The sequence below is a fragment of the Coregonus lavaretus genome (assembly GCF_964263955.1).
Source record: "Coregonus lavaretus genome assembly, chromosome: 10".
NCBI lineage: Eukaryota > Metazoa > Chordata > Actinopteri > Salmoniformes > Salmonidae > Coregonus > Coregonus lavaretus.
The window spans coordinates 45,349,541-45,366,609 of record NC_139997.1 but is presented as its reverse complement, the minus strand read 5'-3'; the positions used below and the strand labels follow the sequence as shown (position 1 = coordinate 45,366,609).

The 17,069-nt window shown below is 43.8% G+C and overlaps 2 protein-coding genes across 2 annotated transcripts in view; both read right to left on the bottom strand.

Annotated features, from left to right (window-relative positions):
- Nucleotides 1-2,725, bottom strand: part of LOC311135780 (histone-lysine N-methyltransferase SETD1B-A-like) — a gene marked incomplete at its 3' end in the record, with an annotated part of 3,062 nt that extends 337 nt beyond the window's left edge. Inside the window, exons 1-5 of the mRNA XM_084169823.1 lie at nt 1,652-2,725; nt 1,223-1,507; nt 977-1,058; nt 444-863; nt 15-321 (exon numbers count right to left, since the gene is read on the bottom strand). Coding sequence (XP_084025949.1) covers nt 15-321; nt 444-863; nt 977-1,058; nt 1,223-1,507; nt 1,652-1,861 — 1,304 coding nt within the window. The 5' untranslated portion in view covers nt 1,862-2,725. The remainder of the gene's footprint in view (nt 1-14; nt 322-443; nt 864-976; nt 1,059-1,222; nt 1,508-1,651) is intronic.
- Nucleotides 1-15,105, bottom strand: part of LOC311136477 (histone-lysine N-methyltransferase SETD1B-A-like) — a 28,019-nt gene extending 12,914 nt beyond the window's left edge. Inside the window, 6 exon segments of the mRNA XM_084170613.1 lie at nt 7,104-8,216; nt 10,790-10,911; nt 12,981-13,251; nt 13,677-13,775; nt 14,094-14,248; nt 14,422-15,105. Of these exon segments, the coding sequence (XP_084026739.1) occupies nt 7,104-8,216; nt 10,790-10,911; nt 12,981-13,251; nt 13,677-13,775; nt 14,094-14,248; nt 14,422-14,482 (1,821 nt within the window). The 5' untranslated portion in view covers nt 14,483-15,105.
- Between the last annotated feature and the right edge of the window lie 1,964 nt (nt 15,106-17,069).

Below are 17,069 nucleotides of genomic sequence, written 5' to 3'. Positions count from 1 at the left end.
GGGGGAGGTCCGGCAGGGGGCCGGGAGGAGGCAGCAGCAGGGAGTGGCCCTCCATGGCCGGGGTAGTGGGGAGGGGGATGTGCATAGATGGGACTATTAGGGATCTAGGGAGGGCTGTGTCGGGCTCCAGGGATGCAGGAGCCCCTCTACCTGGCGTACAGGGCAGATCCTCGTCCTCTGTGGGGGCCTTGGGTCGAGTGTCCTGGTCGCTGTCAGCCAGGGAGCCTGTTGGCGTGGGCGGCCGCAGGATAGTAACATCGTCCTGGGGATCCATCTTAAATACAGGGATGGTGACTCCCAGGTCAATGTCTTGCTCCTCAGCTGAAAGACAACCAACATGTCAAGACAAACTGTCAGTTAAAAGCAATATGCAGAGTGCAACATCTGAAACGGAAACTGAAACATGAAGCTTGTGTGGTTAGGTAATAGGAGAGGGTTAAGACCTGGGACTCCTTTGGGTGAAGGGGGCCGGAGGTCCTCCAGGCTGGTCCGGCCAGGCTCCGCTGCCTCCTCCCCCTCACTGATGGCTCTGTGGTTGGGCTTGAGCTTCAGCCTCTCCCCAGGCCTCTGGTCCTCCTCTAAATCAGCCAGCTCTGAGGGCTCGTCCTCTGGGGGAGGACCTAGGGGCGTGCTGGGGGCCTTGGGCTCCACCTCCACCTCAGATGAGGACGACGAAGAGGAGGAGGATGAAGAGGTCCGAACTCGGTCCTCGTCTTTATCCGGTAGACTCTCCACGTCTACCGCCGCCTCCTCCTCCTCCTCCTCCTCCTCTGCCTCCTCTTCTGAACTGGATTCATATTCGGAGGAGTCCCCACTCGCAGAGGAGTCAGAGTCGACTTTAGAGGATGCTGAACTGGCAAGGTCTGAAGGAGCGAGGAGGAGAGAGAAACATAGAGATAGGACAATTACAGAGGCAGCGTTTACACACAGAGAACCAAATAACTAACTACGGTCATTGACATCAGCGTGTATTTACCCTCATCCGACGACTCAGATGATTCACCGTCACTGGATGAGGCTGCCTCATCTTCGTCATCATCCTCTTCCTCTCCACTCTCCTGAAAAGGTTCAATTCCAGAGGTTAAAAGCTATTGTAAAAAAAAAAATGGTTCTACAGTATGATGCCTCAGGTTGTCTTCTCCCAATGAGCTGAAGCACCTGTTGAAGGTTGTAGTGGTCAACATTTCATCTCCCATTCTAGGTAATTGGACTGACAGCTCACCTTGGCCGACGACAACCTGTCAGAGACCTCCGTCTCGTCAGGCTCCTCCTCCCTGTCGGACAGGGACTCCTCCTTTCCAGAGGTCTCTACCTTCTCCTCTCCCTCACTGTCCAGCTCCAGTGGCCGGGCATGTCGTCTCCGAGAAGCTGCACTGTCCTCGTCCACCCTGGACCCATCTTCTGGGAGCTCTGCTATGTCCTCCAGCTCATCATCCACCAGCGTGGAGGGCCGCGCTCGCTTAGTGTCCCCAGTGGAGGCAGCATCAGGAGGATCCTTCCTCTTCACCTGAACACACACAAACACATTCATAATCTCTCCCACTGATGTGACAAAGGCACTATGCCAAACATAAAATTATATAACTATTTTCCAAAGCGCCAGAGACCTTTAGACATATTCTTAGTCAATCCTAAAAGTGTCTGGTGGTACCTTGAAGGAGGGCAGGCGGATGGCTCCTCGGAGGCCGATGCCCAGGCCCATGCCCTCATAGCCTAGGCCCTCTCCCTTGTTCCAGTTCTCCAGTAGACTGGAGCCCATGGTCTCTTTGGGCTTGGGCTTCTCCTTCTCCTCCTCCTTCCCCTCGCCAGCCTTCACCGGGGTCAGGGACGCCTGGAGGATGAACAACAACATGGTACTCATATGAAAGCCTGTTAGCTATCTGGCTAGATAACGCAGGAGAACCTTTGGCTAGAATAGCCATGTCATTACAATTAAATGTCAGCCAGAGTTTGTGAAATAGCTAAGTAAAACTCAAATATTTCATCCATTTCAATTAACCAAACTCTCTAAATATATCGCTCTGATATGTCTACCTTGTTTTCCCCACAGTCCATCATTTCAACACATTCAAATAAATCTTCAATCATTACCTAGCTAGTGTGCATTCAACTTAGCAAATATTCAAGGTTAGCTGAGCTTTTCTGATTCAAAACATTCCAGGAGTTTTAAATGAGGCTTTCCTCCAAAACATTCTTTTGTATCCAAGCAACAATGACCACATTCTACCATTAGCATTAAGATTTAGGGAGATACAGTATATTTGAGCTAAACCAAAGTTTACAGGCCCATTGAGAGCATCCTGTCGGGCTGTATCACCGCCTGGTATGGCAAATGCACCGCGCCAGCAACCGTAGGGCTCTCCAGAGGGTGGTGCGGTCTTCCCAACGCATCACCGAGGACACACTGCCAAGAGCATCAACCACCCGAGCCACGGCCTGTTCACCCCACTATCATCCAGAAGGTGAGGTCAGTACAGGTGCAGCAAAGCTGGGACCGAGAGACTGAAAAACAGCTTCTATCTCAAGGCCATTCGACTGTTAAATAGCCATCACTAGCCGGCCTCCACCCAGTACCCTGCACTGAACTTAGTCACTGTCACTAGCAGGCTAACATCCAGTTACTCAACCCTGCACCTTAGAGGTTGCTGCGCTATGTACATAGACATGGAAAACTGGTCACTTTAATAATGTTTACATACTGTTTTACTCATTTCATATATATATATATATATATATATATATATATATATATATATATATATACACATACTGTATTCTAGTCAATGCCATCCTATTCAACTATTGCTGTATATATACACTATTCTGTCCTGCGTATTGTACAGATATACTAAATATTCTATCCATATACTGTCCATAATGTCTATACATCCCATCACATATATATATATATATATATATATATATATATATATATATATATATATATATATATATATATATATATATATATATATATATACACACACACACACACACATATATATATATACACATACATACAGTGGGGGAAAAAAGTATTTAGTCAGCCACCAATTGTGCAAGTTCTCCCACTTAAAAAGATGAGAGAGGCCTGTAATTATCATCATAGGTACACGTCAACTATGACAGACAAAATGAGAAAAAAAATCCAGAAAATCACATTGTAGGATTTTTTATGAATTTATTTGCAAATTATGGTGGAAAATAAGTATTTGGTCAATAACAAAAGTTTCTCAATACTTTGTTATATACCCTTTGTTGGCAATGACACAGGTCAAACGTTTTATGTAAGTCTTCACAAGGTTTTCACACACTGTTGCTGGTATTTTGGCCCATTCCTCCATGCAGATCTCCTCTAGAGCAGTGATGTTTGGATGCAACTCAGCATTCTTTGTCCTCCAAACACGACGAGTTGAGTTTTTACCAAAAAGTTCTATTTTGGTTTCATCTGACCATATGACATTCTCCCAATCCTCTTCTCGATCATCCAAATGCACTCTAGCAAACTTCAGACGGGCCTGGACATGTACTGGCTTAAGCATGTCCAGGGCATTGTACTCCTGAGTGGCGCAGTGGTCTAAGGCACTGCATCGCAGTGCTAACTGTGCCACTAGAGATCCTGGTTCGAATCCAGGCTCTGTCGCCGCCGGCCGCGACCGGGAGACTCATGGGCGGCGCACAATTGGCCCAGCGTCGTCCAGGGTAGGGGAGGGAATGGCCGGCAGGGATGTAGCTCAGTTGACAGAGCATGGCGTTTGCAACGCCAGGGTTGTGGGTTCGTTTCCCACGGGGGGCCAGTATAAAAAAAAAATGTATTCACTAACTGTAAGTCGCTCTGGATAAGAGCGTCTGCTAAATGACTAAAATGTAAAATGTAAGCAGGGGGACACGTCTGGCACTGCAGGATTTGAGTCCCTGGCGGCGTAGTGTGTTACTGATGGTAGGCTTTGTTACTTTGGTCCCAGCTCTCTGCAGGTTATTCACTAGGTCCCCCCGTGTGGTTCTGGGATTTTTGCTCACCGTTCTTGTGATCATTTTGACCCCACGGGGTGAGATCTTGCGTGGAGCCCCAGATCGAGGGAGATTATCAGTGGTCTTGTATGTCTTCCATTTCCTAATAATTGCTCCCACAGTTGATTTCTTCAAACCAAGCTGCTTACCTATTGCAGATTCAGTCTTCCCAGCCTGGTGCAGGTCTACAATTTTGTTTCTGGTGTCCTTTGACAGCTCTTTGGTCTTGGCCATAGTGGAGTTTGGAGTGTGACTGTTTGAGGTTGTGGACAGGTGTCTTTTATACTGATAACAAGTTCAAACAGGTGCCATTAATACAGGTAACGAGTGGAGGACAGAGGAGCCTCTTAAAGAAGAAGTTACAGGTCTGTGAGAGCCAGAAATCTTGCTTGTTTGTAGGTGACCAAATACTTATTTTCCACCATAATTTGCAAATAAATTCATTAAAAATCCTACAATGTGATTTTCTGGATTTTTTTTTCTCAATTTGTCTGTCATAGTTGACGTGTACCTATGATGAAAATTACAGGCCTCTCTCATCTTTTTAAGTGGGAGAACTTGCACAATTGGTGGCTGACTAAATACTTTTTTCCCCCACTGTATATACACACACACACACACTCATATATATACACACCTATATACATAGCAGCTGGCTTTAAAGAATGACTCACCTTGGCTGAGTGTTCTTTCTTATCCCACCACTCGTCAAAGGCCCTAAAGGCTACCACCTCCACCATCTTACGGTTGAGGTCCCTCTTCATGATGGCCTTCAGCTCCTTGACGATGACCAGCAGCACTCCTTCCACGGTGGCCTTGTGAGGGTCCTCCTTAGCCTCGTAGCCCGGTGGAGGAACAGCAGGGTTGAACTTGGGCATGCTGGGGTGGGGCCAGGGTTGCTGCCTGTGGCCCCCTGCACTGGCAGCTGGGGTGCTACTCATGGACAAGGGTGGGTAGGGACCCCCAAACTGCATGGCTGCTGACCCGGCTGCAGCGGCCCCTCCTGCGGTCATGAATTGTGGGTAGGGATAGGGCCCCCGGGTCTGGGCCATGCGACTCAGCATTTGGGTCTGCATCTGGAAGGACATGTGAACGCTGCCCCACTGAGGCAGGCAGCTCATCAGCTCCATCTGCATCATGGGCACCATGCCATGGGGGTAGAGGTGAGGCAGCATGGGGTGGGGCACTCCAGGTGCCAGGTGTGGGCCCGGAACAGCAGAGAGGTGGTGTGGAAGACCGAAACCCGCTTGAGGGGGTAGAGGGGGGAACCCGGGGGGTGGGAGGGGCATGGACTGCATGGGGGACACAGCAGAGTTGACCACGATTCCCTTGACACAGTCGCCACTGTGCGTGGGCGTGCCTGGCATGTCGTCCTCATCCGAGATCTCCATGTCTTCCCCAGATGACTGATGGCTCTGTGTGGGAGAGACAGGACAAGGTGTCAGGACATCTCTCTACAATACATAACCTGATAGTCATATTGGAAGCATCCACATAATGAGCAAAGTTTCTAGCTTCTCTACACATCCCTATAATATCATAATAAATAGTCAACCCTGCCAGTCCCTTAAGTAAAGTCCAAACACAGGTTGTCTAACACTAACCTTGATATTAGTGTCTAAAAAGGCACTACTAGCATTTAGCAGCATGTGGTTATTTGCTAATCCTTCAAATCATGAACAGCTAATTATTTGAAGGATGAGCCAAGTCTAAATACGTTCAGCCAAGTGTTAGCACAAGTATTGATTTAATGCCCTTGAATAGCTGTGTGAAACTAACAAAAAAAACAATATCGCAGAGCAACCAGGCTATTGTCATAGATTCAGTAACAATTAATTCTGAATGAATGCTTACAAGCATGAATAATGACAAATTAATCCCACAGCCCATTAATCTTAGCTTTCATTGATACATCATATCTGGGTGGCAATGAAATCATGATTCATGAAACAATCAAAACCACAAAGACTCAAAAAGCCTGGGGAGTGGCGTGTGTGTGCCAAACTGGCCATTTTATTGAAATGTTTGCTTTGTGATAACATAAAACATACAGGGATGTATGGCCAATCCTGATTGTCAGGCTCAACAGAACCAGGAAGTGGTGAGTTGAGTGTTGAATGGGGCTAACAGCCAGCCTGGCAACTCGTCCCATGAGTGTTAGAAAGAGGAAGTGAAAGTGTTTTCTATTCTCCAACAGAAGAGTGAGTCAGGTTTCTCAGTCACAGCACTGGGTGTGGACCTACTATTACCAGGGCACAGGCTAGTTACAAACAGTGAGTAGTACCAAACATGAGGAAAATAACCGTTTACACATCAAGAGAAGAGTTACTTCCTGAAGTATTTTTCTTTGACTATCAAATATTAGTTGAACCGATAGAGGTAGCCTATTAGGCCCTAAAATTGTACTGCAACTGTACTGCCACTTACTTTGCCTGTCAAATTGATCTGGGATCAGGTTAAAACCTTTGCTTGACGTTTCTCTGATGCATGTCCCCAGTTTGGAGTTTTGGATGAAATGTGTTCTTGTGCCAGGTAGAGAATACACTAGCAAATAGCAGCTTTGCATCTATTGCAAAATGATTAATACATGGCTTGCAAACACAAAGCCATTCAAATAGAAAACAGATTTCAAAGTACATGACGAATGTATGAAGTGTATATTTTTATGAGGCAACTAGTTCTGATGGCAGGGGAAAAACACAACACTCAAATGTTCTGTATCACTCACTGTATGTTGTTGATAACTTCACAGCATACCAAGACCCATAAAAACGGTCACTGATTTTGTCACTGTTTGCTGTGAAACCAGAATGAAACATTTCCTCTAGTAGTATACAGACAGAAGAATTAAACTAAAGGGAAAGTGCAGGCTTACTATCAGACACTGAAGCCTGTTCACTTCCTGTTTACTTCCGGTGCCCCCACTGCAGCTGCCAAATAGATCCGGCTGCAAGCAGACATCTCCACAGCAATACTCCTACTGTGGCCAATAACGTGTAATGTATGGAATGGAGTATCTGTTCTCCATTTCCATCTTCCACTTTCTAAACATTGCATCTACCCAAAGTAAGGATGATACTGTTGGTTCTTACCTCCATTTTGTCTGTGGGTGTGTGGTGTCCGAGGCGACCATCCTTCAGGTCACTGGCGTTCTTCCCATTGAGATGGTCTGGAGAGCTGACTCCCTTGAGGAGCGAGCCTGCTACAGGGATGGGCTCCTCATCATCTGAGTCAGGCAGGGGCGTGGGGCTGACGTCCTCCAGGCCCGTGCTAGAGGGCAGAGAGGTGTGGGTGCCCCCATAAGGAGGGATGGGGGACAGCTGAGAGGAAGAGGAGGAGATGGGGCTGCAGACCATACGCACATCAGTGTCTGATGAGTCGCCTCCAGGAAGGAAGGGAAGCTTTGTCCTTTTCTCCTTCAGGAGCATCTCAATACGGGAGTCCAGGCTATTTCGCTCTGACTCCAGGGTTGGTGTGCCGGGGGAATGGGGGCAGTGCTTGGGTGTCCGGGCAGGGGGGGTGCTGGGGTGGGCCTTGGGTTCAGGTGGGGGTTCTGGAATGGGTGGAGTAGCTGGCTTATCCTTGACTGGCTTGAAGTCAGTGGCAGGGGCCATGGGGGGCCTCCGGTACTCTGCCTCCCACTGGACGGGCTGGTGGAACGGAGGTTCTGAGGGGGGGAACGCAGGGGGCATTGGGGCCTGCTGGTAGGGAGAAAAGGCAGACTTAAAGCTGGCACTGGTAGGGGGAGGTGGTGTGTGGGCAAAGGATGAGGAAGAGGGAGGGGGTTCAGGTGGGGCAGGTTGGTGCTGCTTGAAGGCAGACTGTTCAGAGTTTCCTCGGTAGGAGGAGGATCCTGATCCCCCAGTGCCATGGACATAACGCCTCTCCGGTCTCCGGTTGTAGGCATCCTGGAACTTGCTCTCGTGTCTGCGAGACTTGTAGCCTCCAGAGCCTTCGGCCCGGCTAGACTGGTAGGCTGGGGTGGCCTGCCTGCTGGAATAGTTGGAGTCCTGAGAGAAGGGGGTACTGGTCTGGCGAGGGGTGTGTGGGGTGCCCTGGGACTGCGGAGTGTCTTGCCTTAGGCTAGAGTAGGCCGTGTCCTGGGACAGAGGGGTGGTGTTGGAGGCGGTGCTGCTGGGGGTCACTGTGCCTCCCACTGCAGCAGACGAGCTGCTCTCAGAGAGCCGGCGCAGGGGCTCACAGGCCTGGGGAGGAACACACCAAACTCTGCTTAGGAAACACACTCACAGAAGGCACTTCATACATTCAACTGCGGAAACCTAACCTATATAACATCCATCAGCATGGCTACATTGCCCATTTAATGTCACAATCAAGTTAAAGGTTTTAAAATGAAAAGAATGCATCTTGAGCACACAGCAACTGTTAGGATTTCACTTAACAGGCCAATAATTATATCTAAAGATGTAGGGTCAGGTTTTAGTTTTTGCGACACTTCCCAATATGCATTAATTCAAAACGCTGAAGACAGCCGAGCATTGCCTGCAGGAGAAGCTGTGCAGAAGGGCTATGGCTCAAAGTACAGGCAGGCTTACAACAGCTCTGCCCCTTTCCTCTGCAGGCAGGCAGAGGTTCTGGACAAAATTCCTTCCTGGGCCCCATTTTACATTTACATTTACATTTTACCACCTGCTGCACTGATAAACTGGATTAGAGATAAGGGTGTCATCTTAGATTGGCTGGGGGTCACAGGGACTCACTAGAGTACAGCGCAGTTACAATGATTCAGGCATGGGGCAACATTTTTCACCAAACAAATATTTGAAGCTGGAAAAACGACTAACTTACAGTGGGGAAGAAAAGTATTTAGTCAGCCACCAATTGTGCAAGTTCTCCCACTTAAAAAGATGAGAGAGGCCTGTAATTTTCATCATAGGTACACGTCAACTATGACAGACAAAATGAGAAAATAAAATCCAGAAAATCACATTGTAGGATTTTTTATGAATTTATTTACAAATTATGGTGGAAAATAGGTATTTGGTCAATAACAAAAGTTTCTCAATACTTTGTTATATACCCTTTGTTGGCAATGACACAGGTCAAACGTTTTCTGTAAGTCTTCACAAGGTTTTCACACACTGTTGCTGGTATTTTGGCCCATTCCTCCATGCAGATCTCCTCTAGAGCAGTGATGTTTTGGGGCTGTCGCTGGGCAACACGGACTTTCAACTCCCTCCAAAGATTTTCTATGGGCTTGAGATCTGGAGACTGGCTAGGCCACTCCAGGACCTTGAAATGCTTCTTACGAAGCCACTCCTTCGTTGCCCGGGCAGTGTGTTTGGGATCATTGTCATGCTGAAAGACCCAGCCACGTTTCATCTTCAATGCCCTTGCTGATGGAAGGAGGTTTTCACTCAAAATCTCACGATACATGGCCCCATTCATTCTTTCCTTTACACGGATCAGTCGTCCTGGTCCCTTTGCAGAAAAACAGCCCCAAAGCATGATGTTTCCACCCCCATGCTTCACAGTAGGTATGGTGTTCTTTGGATGCAACTCAGCATTCTTTGTCCTCCAAACACGACGAGTTGAGTTTTTACCAAAAAGTTCTATTTTGGTTTCATCTGACCATATGACATTCTCCCAATCCTCTTCTGGATCATCCAAATGCACTCTAGCAAACTTCAGACGGGCCTGGACATGTACTGGCTTAAGCAGGGGGACACGTCTTGCACTGCAGGATTTGAGTCCCTGGCGGCGTAGTGTGTTACTGATGGTAGGCTTTGTTACTTTGGTCCCAGCTCTCTGCAGGTCATTCACTAGGTCCCCCCATGTGGTTCTGGGATTTTTGCTCACCGTTCTTGTGATCATTTTGACCCCACGGGGTGAGATCTTGCGTGGAGCCCCAGATCGAGGGAGATTATCAGTGGTCTTGTATGTCTTCCATTTCCTAATAATTGCTCCCACAGTTGATTTCTTCAAACCAAGCTGCTTACCTATTGCAGATTCAGTCTTCCCAGCCTGGTGCAGGTCTACAATTTTGTTTCTGGTGTCCTTTGACAGCTCTTTGGTCTTGGCCATAGTGGAGTTTGGAGTGTGACTGTTTGAAGTTGTGGACAGGTGTCTTTTATACTGATAACAAGTTCAAACAGGTGCCATTAATACAGGTAACGAGTGGAGGACAGAGGAGCCTCTTAAAGAAGAAGTTACAGGTCTGTGAGAGTCAGAAATCTTGCTTGTTTGTAGGTGACCAAATACTTATTTTCCACCATAATTTGCAAATAAATTCATAAAAAATCCTATAAATGTGATTTTCTGGAGAAAGAAATTCTCAATTTGTCTGTCATAGTTGACGTGTACCTATGATGAAAATTACAGGCCTCTCTCATCTTTTTAAGTGGGAGAACTTGCACAATTGGTGGCTGACTAAATACTTTTTTCCCCACTAACTAAATGATGCCTTCATCTGAAATACCTTTCTGGTGACATACAATAAACTCATATTGGCTGGTCTGCAGTTGACTATGGGACACTTTTCATTTTCAATAATGCAAAGCTCCTTAAAGCTGAGAGACCCAGGCTTATGCGCAGAACTTTACAATCTGTTCAAGAGACTAGGCCAGGGCCTTGCCTATCAGTTGGCACTGCAGAGAGACTAGTTATGCAAACATAAAAAAGTAAATCAAATAAAATGTTCAGACAAATTAAACATGCTTACCTTTCCTGTAAGCTTGTTTTGGAACACTTGCAAATTGTCTCAAATACAACATAACATAGTGCTGCTAAACAGCCACCATAAAAGTGGTGGTCTTACCAGAAGAGCCTCTGCCAGGCTACGAGGGGACACTTGTCTGGCCTCCTCTCCACCCACCGGAAGTGTCCGAGGGGTGAAGGTGCCATTCAACAGTAGCTGGAAGTACCTAAGGCGATTCTCACCTGGATGGATAAAGTTAAGATATGGTTCAATCAAATTATATTTCTCAGTAGCCTTAGCAACCTGGACTCAGGGGTAACATAGTAAACAAAAATCCGGGACACTAAAATTAGTATGATATGTTACGTTTGGTATGGTATGTATGAAATTTGTGGATGTCCATCATCCATTTCGTATGATACTCTATGTTACAAACATAGAGAATGATAGAGGTCTCTAGTGGCCAAAAGGCAGTATTAGCATGGGCAGTGCCATTGAGGACTTCCACCATTTTAATGTAGTCAACTGGGTGGGACTTCCCACTTCCAACTGTTGGAGTCATGTCCAACCGGGTCATCAGGCAGGATCAGCCAATCTTGAAGAATAAATGTACTACTTCAAAATGGAGATTGCCTCAATGGCACTGCCCATGCTGTGACATATGCAATAATGGCACAGATACAAAGATGAGTCCTCTATCTCTACGGTTACAAATTCCAATTAGTTGTGGCTAACGTTAGCTAAGTGGCTAACATGCTAAGTAGGTGCAATATGGTAAGTAGTTGCAAAGTTGCTAATTTGCTAAAATGCTAATGTTGTTCGTGATGAGATTCAAACACGCAACCTTTGGGGTGCTAGACCTTCACATTTTACGCCCGACCAACCACCCTCCTTTCGTTTTTGCGTTAAGTAACCTTGTCTTATGTAACCATACCAAACGTAACATATTATACTCATTTGAGTGTACTGTCTAGTCTATGAGACCAGGCTGACCTTAGAGGTGTGTTAGAAGAACATCATTCACAGCAATAAATACACAATAATGCAAGAATGTGTCATATATTATTCAATGTATTTCTTAAAATAAAATTTGAAAACAGGATGAGTTCTTTCTGCATGTGGAATTTTCCACAAGGCAAATGTTCTAGTGACATTTAATTCAAGTTGTACATTTAAAAATCAGCATCTACACATGGAAGCTATTAATTGATTAATCAATTTCAGGGATATATGCGTACTATTGCAGGCAGGTGAAATTATAATGATAAATTGGTACTCAGTAGGCCTTAGATTTTCTGCTGATCTCCAAGCTACCAGTTTAAATTAAATGCGTCACTGATCACTATCCCTATGACCCTCTGCTGCTGTAAGAGGAACCACTGTCTCTTTAAGAGATTAAGAGAATAGTGGTGCTTCTAAAACAACTAGGAACTCATGAGGTCAGTGATCTTCAGGTCAGAAAGTCAGAGCTCTAGAAAGATGCCCAAATGTCCAACTTAGAATTCCGAGTTGGATGACCGTTCAAAACGATTTCCCCCCATTCGGAGTTCGTTTTTTCCCCCGAGTACCCAGTTGTCTTGAAAGCACTGATGTCGGAGATTTCCGAGTTCCCAGTTGTGTTGAACGCGGGAAAAAAAAACTTACAGCGTCATGACACGAGTAAATTCTAAATATGATAAACGATATTCAATTTTGCTAGGGAAATAGGTGAAAGTCCTTCATTACTGATGTTAATAGCCAAATTATCCAAATATATTAACATGGTAAAATGCAACCAGTGTGAACAAGTAAAATATTGTTTAATGATAGGCTGAAATCAAGAAAACTATATTTCGGCTATAAAGTTGGTTTAGAATTAGTCAAAAAAAAATCTAAATAATTATTGCATTATTTTATTATAGGCCTTTATTATAGGCGTCCCTGTGCACATAAATAATTAAACAGCTATAACTAATTCAATGATGACTGCCATAATTGGATATAAATCAAATAAACCAAACGAAACTACGTTTTATTTTTATTCAAGTCGAAAAATACCGTTCTGCAGTTTGCACACACTGATGCTCGTGAGCTGAATCCCATGTAAATCGCACTGACATTCAGATGCAAGTGCTCTGGTTACCAAGCAACCACCGTAAACGTAGGCTATACACGTGACTAAATGTTGTCCTCTAAAAATGAAATTAGTGACATTTTATAAATAAAGGATAGTGTTTTCACATATGCGTACATTTTGTTTCTACAACTGAGAATTAATTGCACGTTGTTTATAAATACTCATATATATTTAGCCCATGTAAAGATTGCTTACCTTTAGGATCCAGCTCCAGGTGGATGATGTTGCCCATAACTGACGTGTTGTGAAGAGTCTGGACAGCATCCTTGGCTGCTTTTACAGTTCCAAAAACAACTTTGGCTATTCCCAAATGCTTTTTGTTCTTCGGATTGTATAGAATTTCCACCTCTTCTATGTCCCCAAATTTCTTGCACATGTCAGTCAAAAAACCTTCTCTGATGTTATCGTTCAGCCTCGCAAACGTCACCTCCTTGGGAGGCACACGGCCGATGTAACATTCATCAATCTGAAGAAATAAAATAGTTACATTAAATGATGAATGTTACATTTTACTACAGCATATTGAAACCTGAATTACACGCTGCAATGTGACAAACAAAAAGAAAGTTAATGTAGCCTATGCCCGATTAAATATCAACATTTTGGACATCTGCAGTTTACATTTTGAGAAACCAAATAACCACGATAGAATAGTCTTGACATACAACATGCGAAATGTGTTTATTATGTAAGGGACAATAGCTTAGCATGTGTTGCCTGTCTGGAGCACTAAATCCTAAATAAAAAGCATGACACTTCTATCAACAACGTCGAGGGGGTGTGTCAGGCTACTTAAAACTTCGGAACCTTATAAAAGTCTATAGCCCCAAAACATAAAAAGCATGGCACATTTTGTCAAGATCTGAGAGGGGGTGTGACTGATTATCCTACCTTAAACTTCGGAACTGGGAGATCCGTCTCCTTGTACTTCGTCCAGAGACGACCGATTCTCGGGTCTCGGACGATTTCCACTGGTGGCATCCCAGGGTTCTGTAGAATGAATTATAAAATGTAACCATTCAAGAATTCTGACAATAGGAAGAATATAACGCGCCGATTGCCGATATCAAGAAGGGGATTACACCAGAAAACGCTACATTCATTCAAGAAAAAGGTTAGAGTTGATTCGAGTTGTTTAGATAAACCTTTGACTGCGTTTGTAACGACGGGATAGTGACACTTCTGATGCACTCTGTCAGGTGCAGAAAGTAACGTGTCAAGCCCACTAACAATGTATCAATCGTTGAGACAAACACTGCAACAATGTAGCTAAGTGTTTCTCTTTTCGAATACGGATGTAACACTTACGGGCATGTTAAAAGTCGTTCCATCATAGCGATACAATTTGTGCGATCCCTTTTTCAACGCTGGGTCAATAATCAACTTGTAACTTCTACAATGGTGACTTCGTTTCTCCCCCGAACTGCAAACGGGATGGTGGTTGTCCATGCCGTTTGCCAAACCTGTGTAGAAATGTCAAGAAGATGAGAGCAACACAGACTCGCGCACAAACACTCGTTAGGTTACATTGTAGCGATAGCTTTGCAAATACTATGAGGAAGAAAATGGGGATTATAAGCGTATCCCAGTTACAGAAACAGACATTACAGAGGAAGGAAAAAAAGAGCAAGCTTACTTGAACTCTGCTTTCTGCCATGGTCTTCGTTTAGTCTGTTTCTTTCCCCTGGCTTGGACATGTTTTGTCCGATCGAACGTTATTTTAATAATCAAACGGCGAGATAATTGATCTTACTGATTACATTACATGATTCAAAGGATACTGCCTCCCTTTTTGCGAGCCAACACATATTGTGCCTCCAGTCTGGGGTTTCTATCTCTCCCACAATAGTATTGAGCTTCGCTACCCCTCATACCATTCGCACTTTCGATTTGAGGTTCTTTACATATGCGTACATTTTGTAATATTATTGGACACCTTTAAACACAAAAAACATTAATAAATCAAGATACGTATTGCATTTAAATGTAGATATTAGAAGTTGTTGTATAGTGGCTCTTTAGCTCGCACATTGGGCATGAAATAAGTGTTGAATCTACCGCCTACTTTTACTCAAACAGCAAACACAAGATGGACATTGGTCGATGCAAGTTCTGTCTAAGCACAGATCTAGGGTCAGTATTACGTTTTAATTCCTGATTGAAAATGTTAGCCTTAGGATATTAAACCTGACCCTAGAGCTGTGCTTATGGGCAACTTCGCAGGAAAAATGTTGGGTGTGTTTACACTATTTTACATAAATAAAACATAACTCAAATATATTTTGAGACTATAGACTAGGCCTACATTATAACCTATACGCGCATATTGTCTGTAATACCCTTATAATATTAAAAGGCCAAATATGGGTCGATTTTAAAGTAACTGTTTATTTTAATCGACACACGTTTTGCATTATTAATCTGTTTAAGGGACTTTTTGATATTTTGTGTTACGTTTGGGTGAGGAGATGTGCCATCCACTGCTTGGTATTTTACAGTGCTTGGGCAATTGGCTGGTTAACAGTAGCAGTTCCACCGGCCAATCAGAGCGAAGCACCATTTTAGCTTCTGCTATTAGAGGCACGGCTGAGGAATCTTTCAACAGAGAGCAGAGAGAGGGGGCTGGGCGCGCTCTCAGCAGCCATTTTCCTGAAATGGGACTCAATGGCCAATATGGGTTTCCTTTGTTTCAAAAGGGATCTTATACTTTATTTCCTCATCTCTTTCTGGACTATGATAAATAACAATGATTCCCCATTGACAGGATGGAGAAGAAGGAAGATAAAATACTGGATGTTATCCCTTTGACATTTTTAACCTTTTTCTCCTCTGCCTGGAATCCATCTTTGTCCTAACTAGGTCATGGCACACCCATATAAAATTATTTTGGATTCTAAAGTAAAAAGAAAAAAGTATTGTGAATAAACAGCTTGTAGTTTGAAGTTGTTATGAAGAGAAGCACAGTAAATGTATAATACAATTGTATAATGGCATTTTGTTGACATTGCACTGTAAATGGCCATGTATGATTATAGCATGTGTAAGTAAAATTTTATTACCTTTTGTATATGTAGGAAATGGGCAGTTACTGTTATTAAAGTATCACTATTCTGTTATTTTTATTGACTTCTATCATACATTGATCATTTGGGAGTAATGGTGTCAGTAGAATTGCCAACTCTCTTCAATACATTCATTTTCATACTGTTTTAACTATATCCATCAGAGGCTAATTATATTTGCTCCTCTAATGTCAGCACATAAAGCAGGCCAGAGAGCAAATGGCCTTTAGCAAAAATGCTGAATCATTTATAACTGGAAATTGGCTGTTGGTACTCAACTAACCCCCTTTACTTGTTCTACATTCAAGAATGGTTGCTTCTCATCTTTCACATGGTACACCATCTAGTTACACAACAGAGACGTTTAATACCATGAAGGTTAGTAAGTATTCTTCTTTCAAATGATGGCTCATGCACTACATTTGTCAAATTATGCATGTTTTGTAATAGCTCATAGTAAGCAGTAGGCTATACATTTTGACATTAGACAGAACGAATGTGAGGGTAAAATGTACCTGATGTTGCTTCATGGGAATATTTACATTTCTGTAGAATTCCAGACACAATCCTACACTTATTGGTATCCTCAAAGGCTCACCACATAGATATTGACTCAAACTGGAAGCAGATGAAAAATGAAACTCTAATGAAAATATTTACCTTAACATTGTGAGGAAATACATTTATCAGGCCTAAATGCAGGGGGAAATTGAACGTTTTCATTCCCATCTTCGGATCCTCTTATAGTGGTTTAAAGGATGGGTGGGGATGCAACTCCTAAAAAGGAAGAAAACAATTAGCCCAAAGCTATTTATCTTGAAGGATTTTGACTTAGTCTTGACTGCTATTTGACCAACGAATAGCAAATGCTGAAAATCTTCAAGCAGCATCAGTTAGAGCAGTATGCAAACCAGCTCCCCTCTCTCTTCCTGAAGACAGGATTGCAGTCAAATCCCTCACTCTCGAATTTGAAGATATCACAAATAAACCTAAACGACATAACCTACTGCCATGGAAATCTTGTCATTTTAAAGGTAATGGCTTTTGAGCTGTCTCAATGCATTAGTTCTAAACAACAGTAATGTTACATTTGATTGTTTTAGGACAGGTTCACCAAGGAGGGATTTACCTAAATTGATCTCATTAACAACTATTATATTGTAAAATTAAACTGTACAAATTGTGAAATGTTGTTGGAATTAGATGCTAATAATAAACTTAC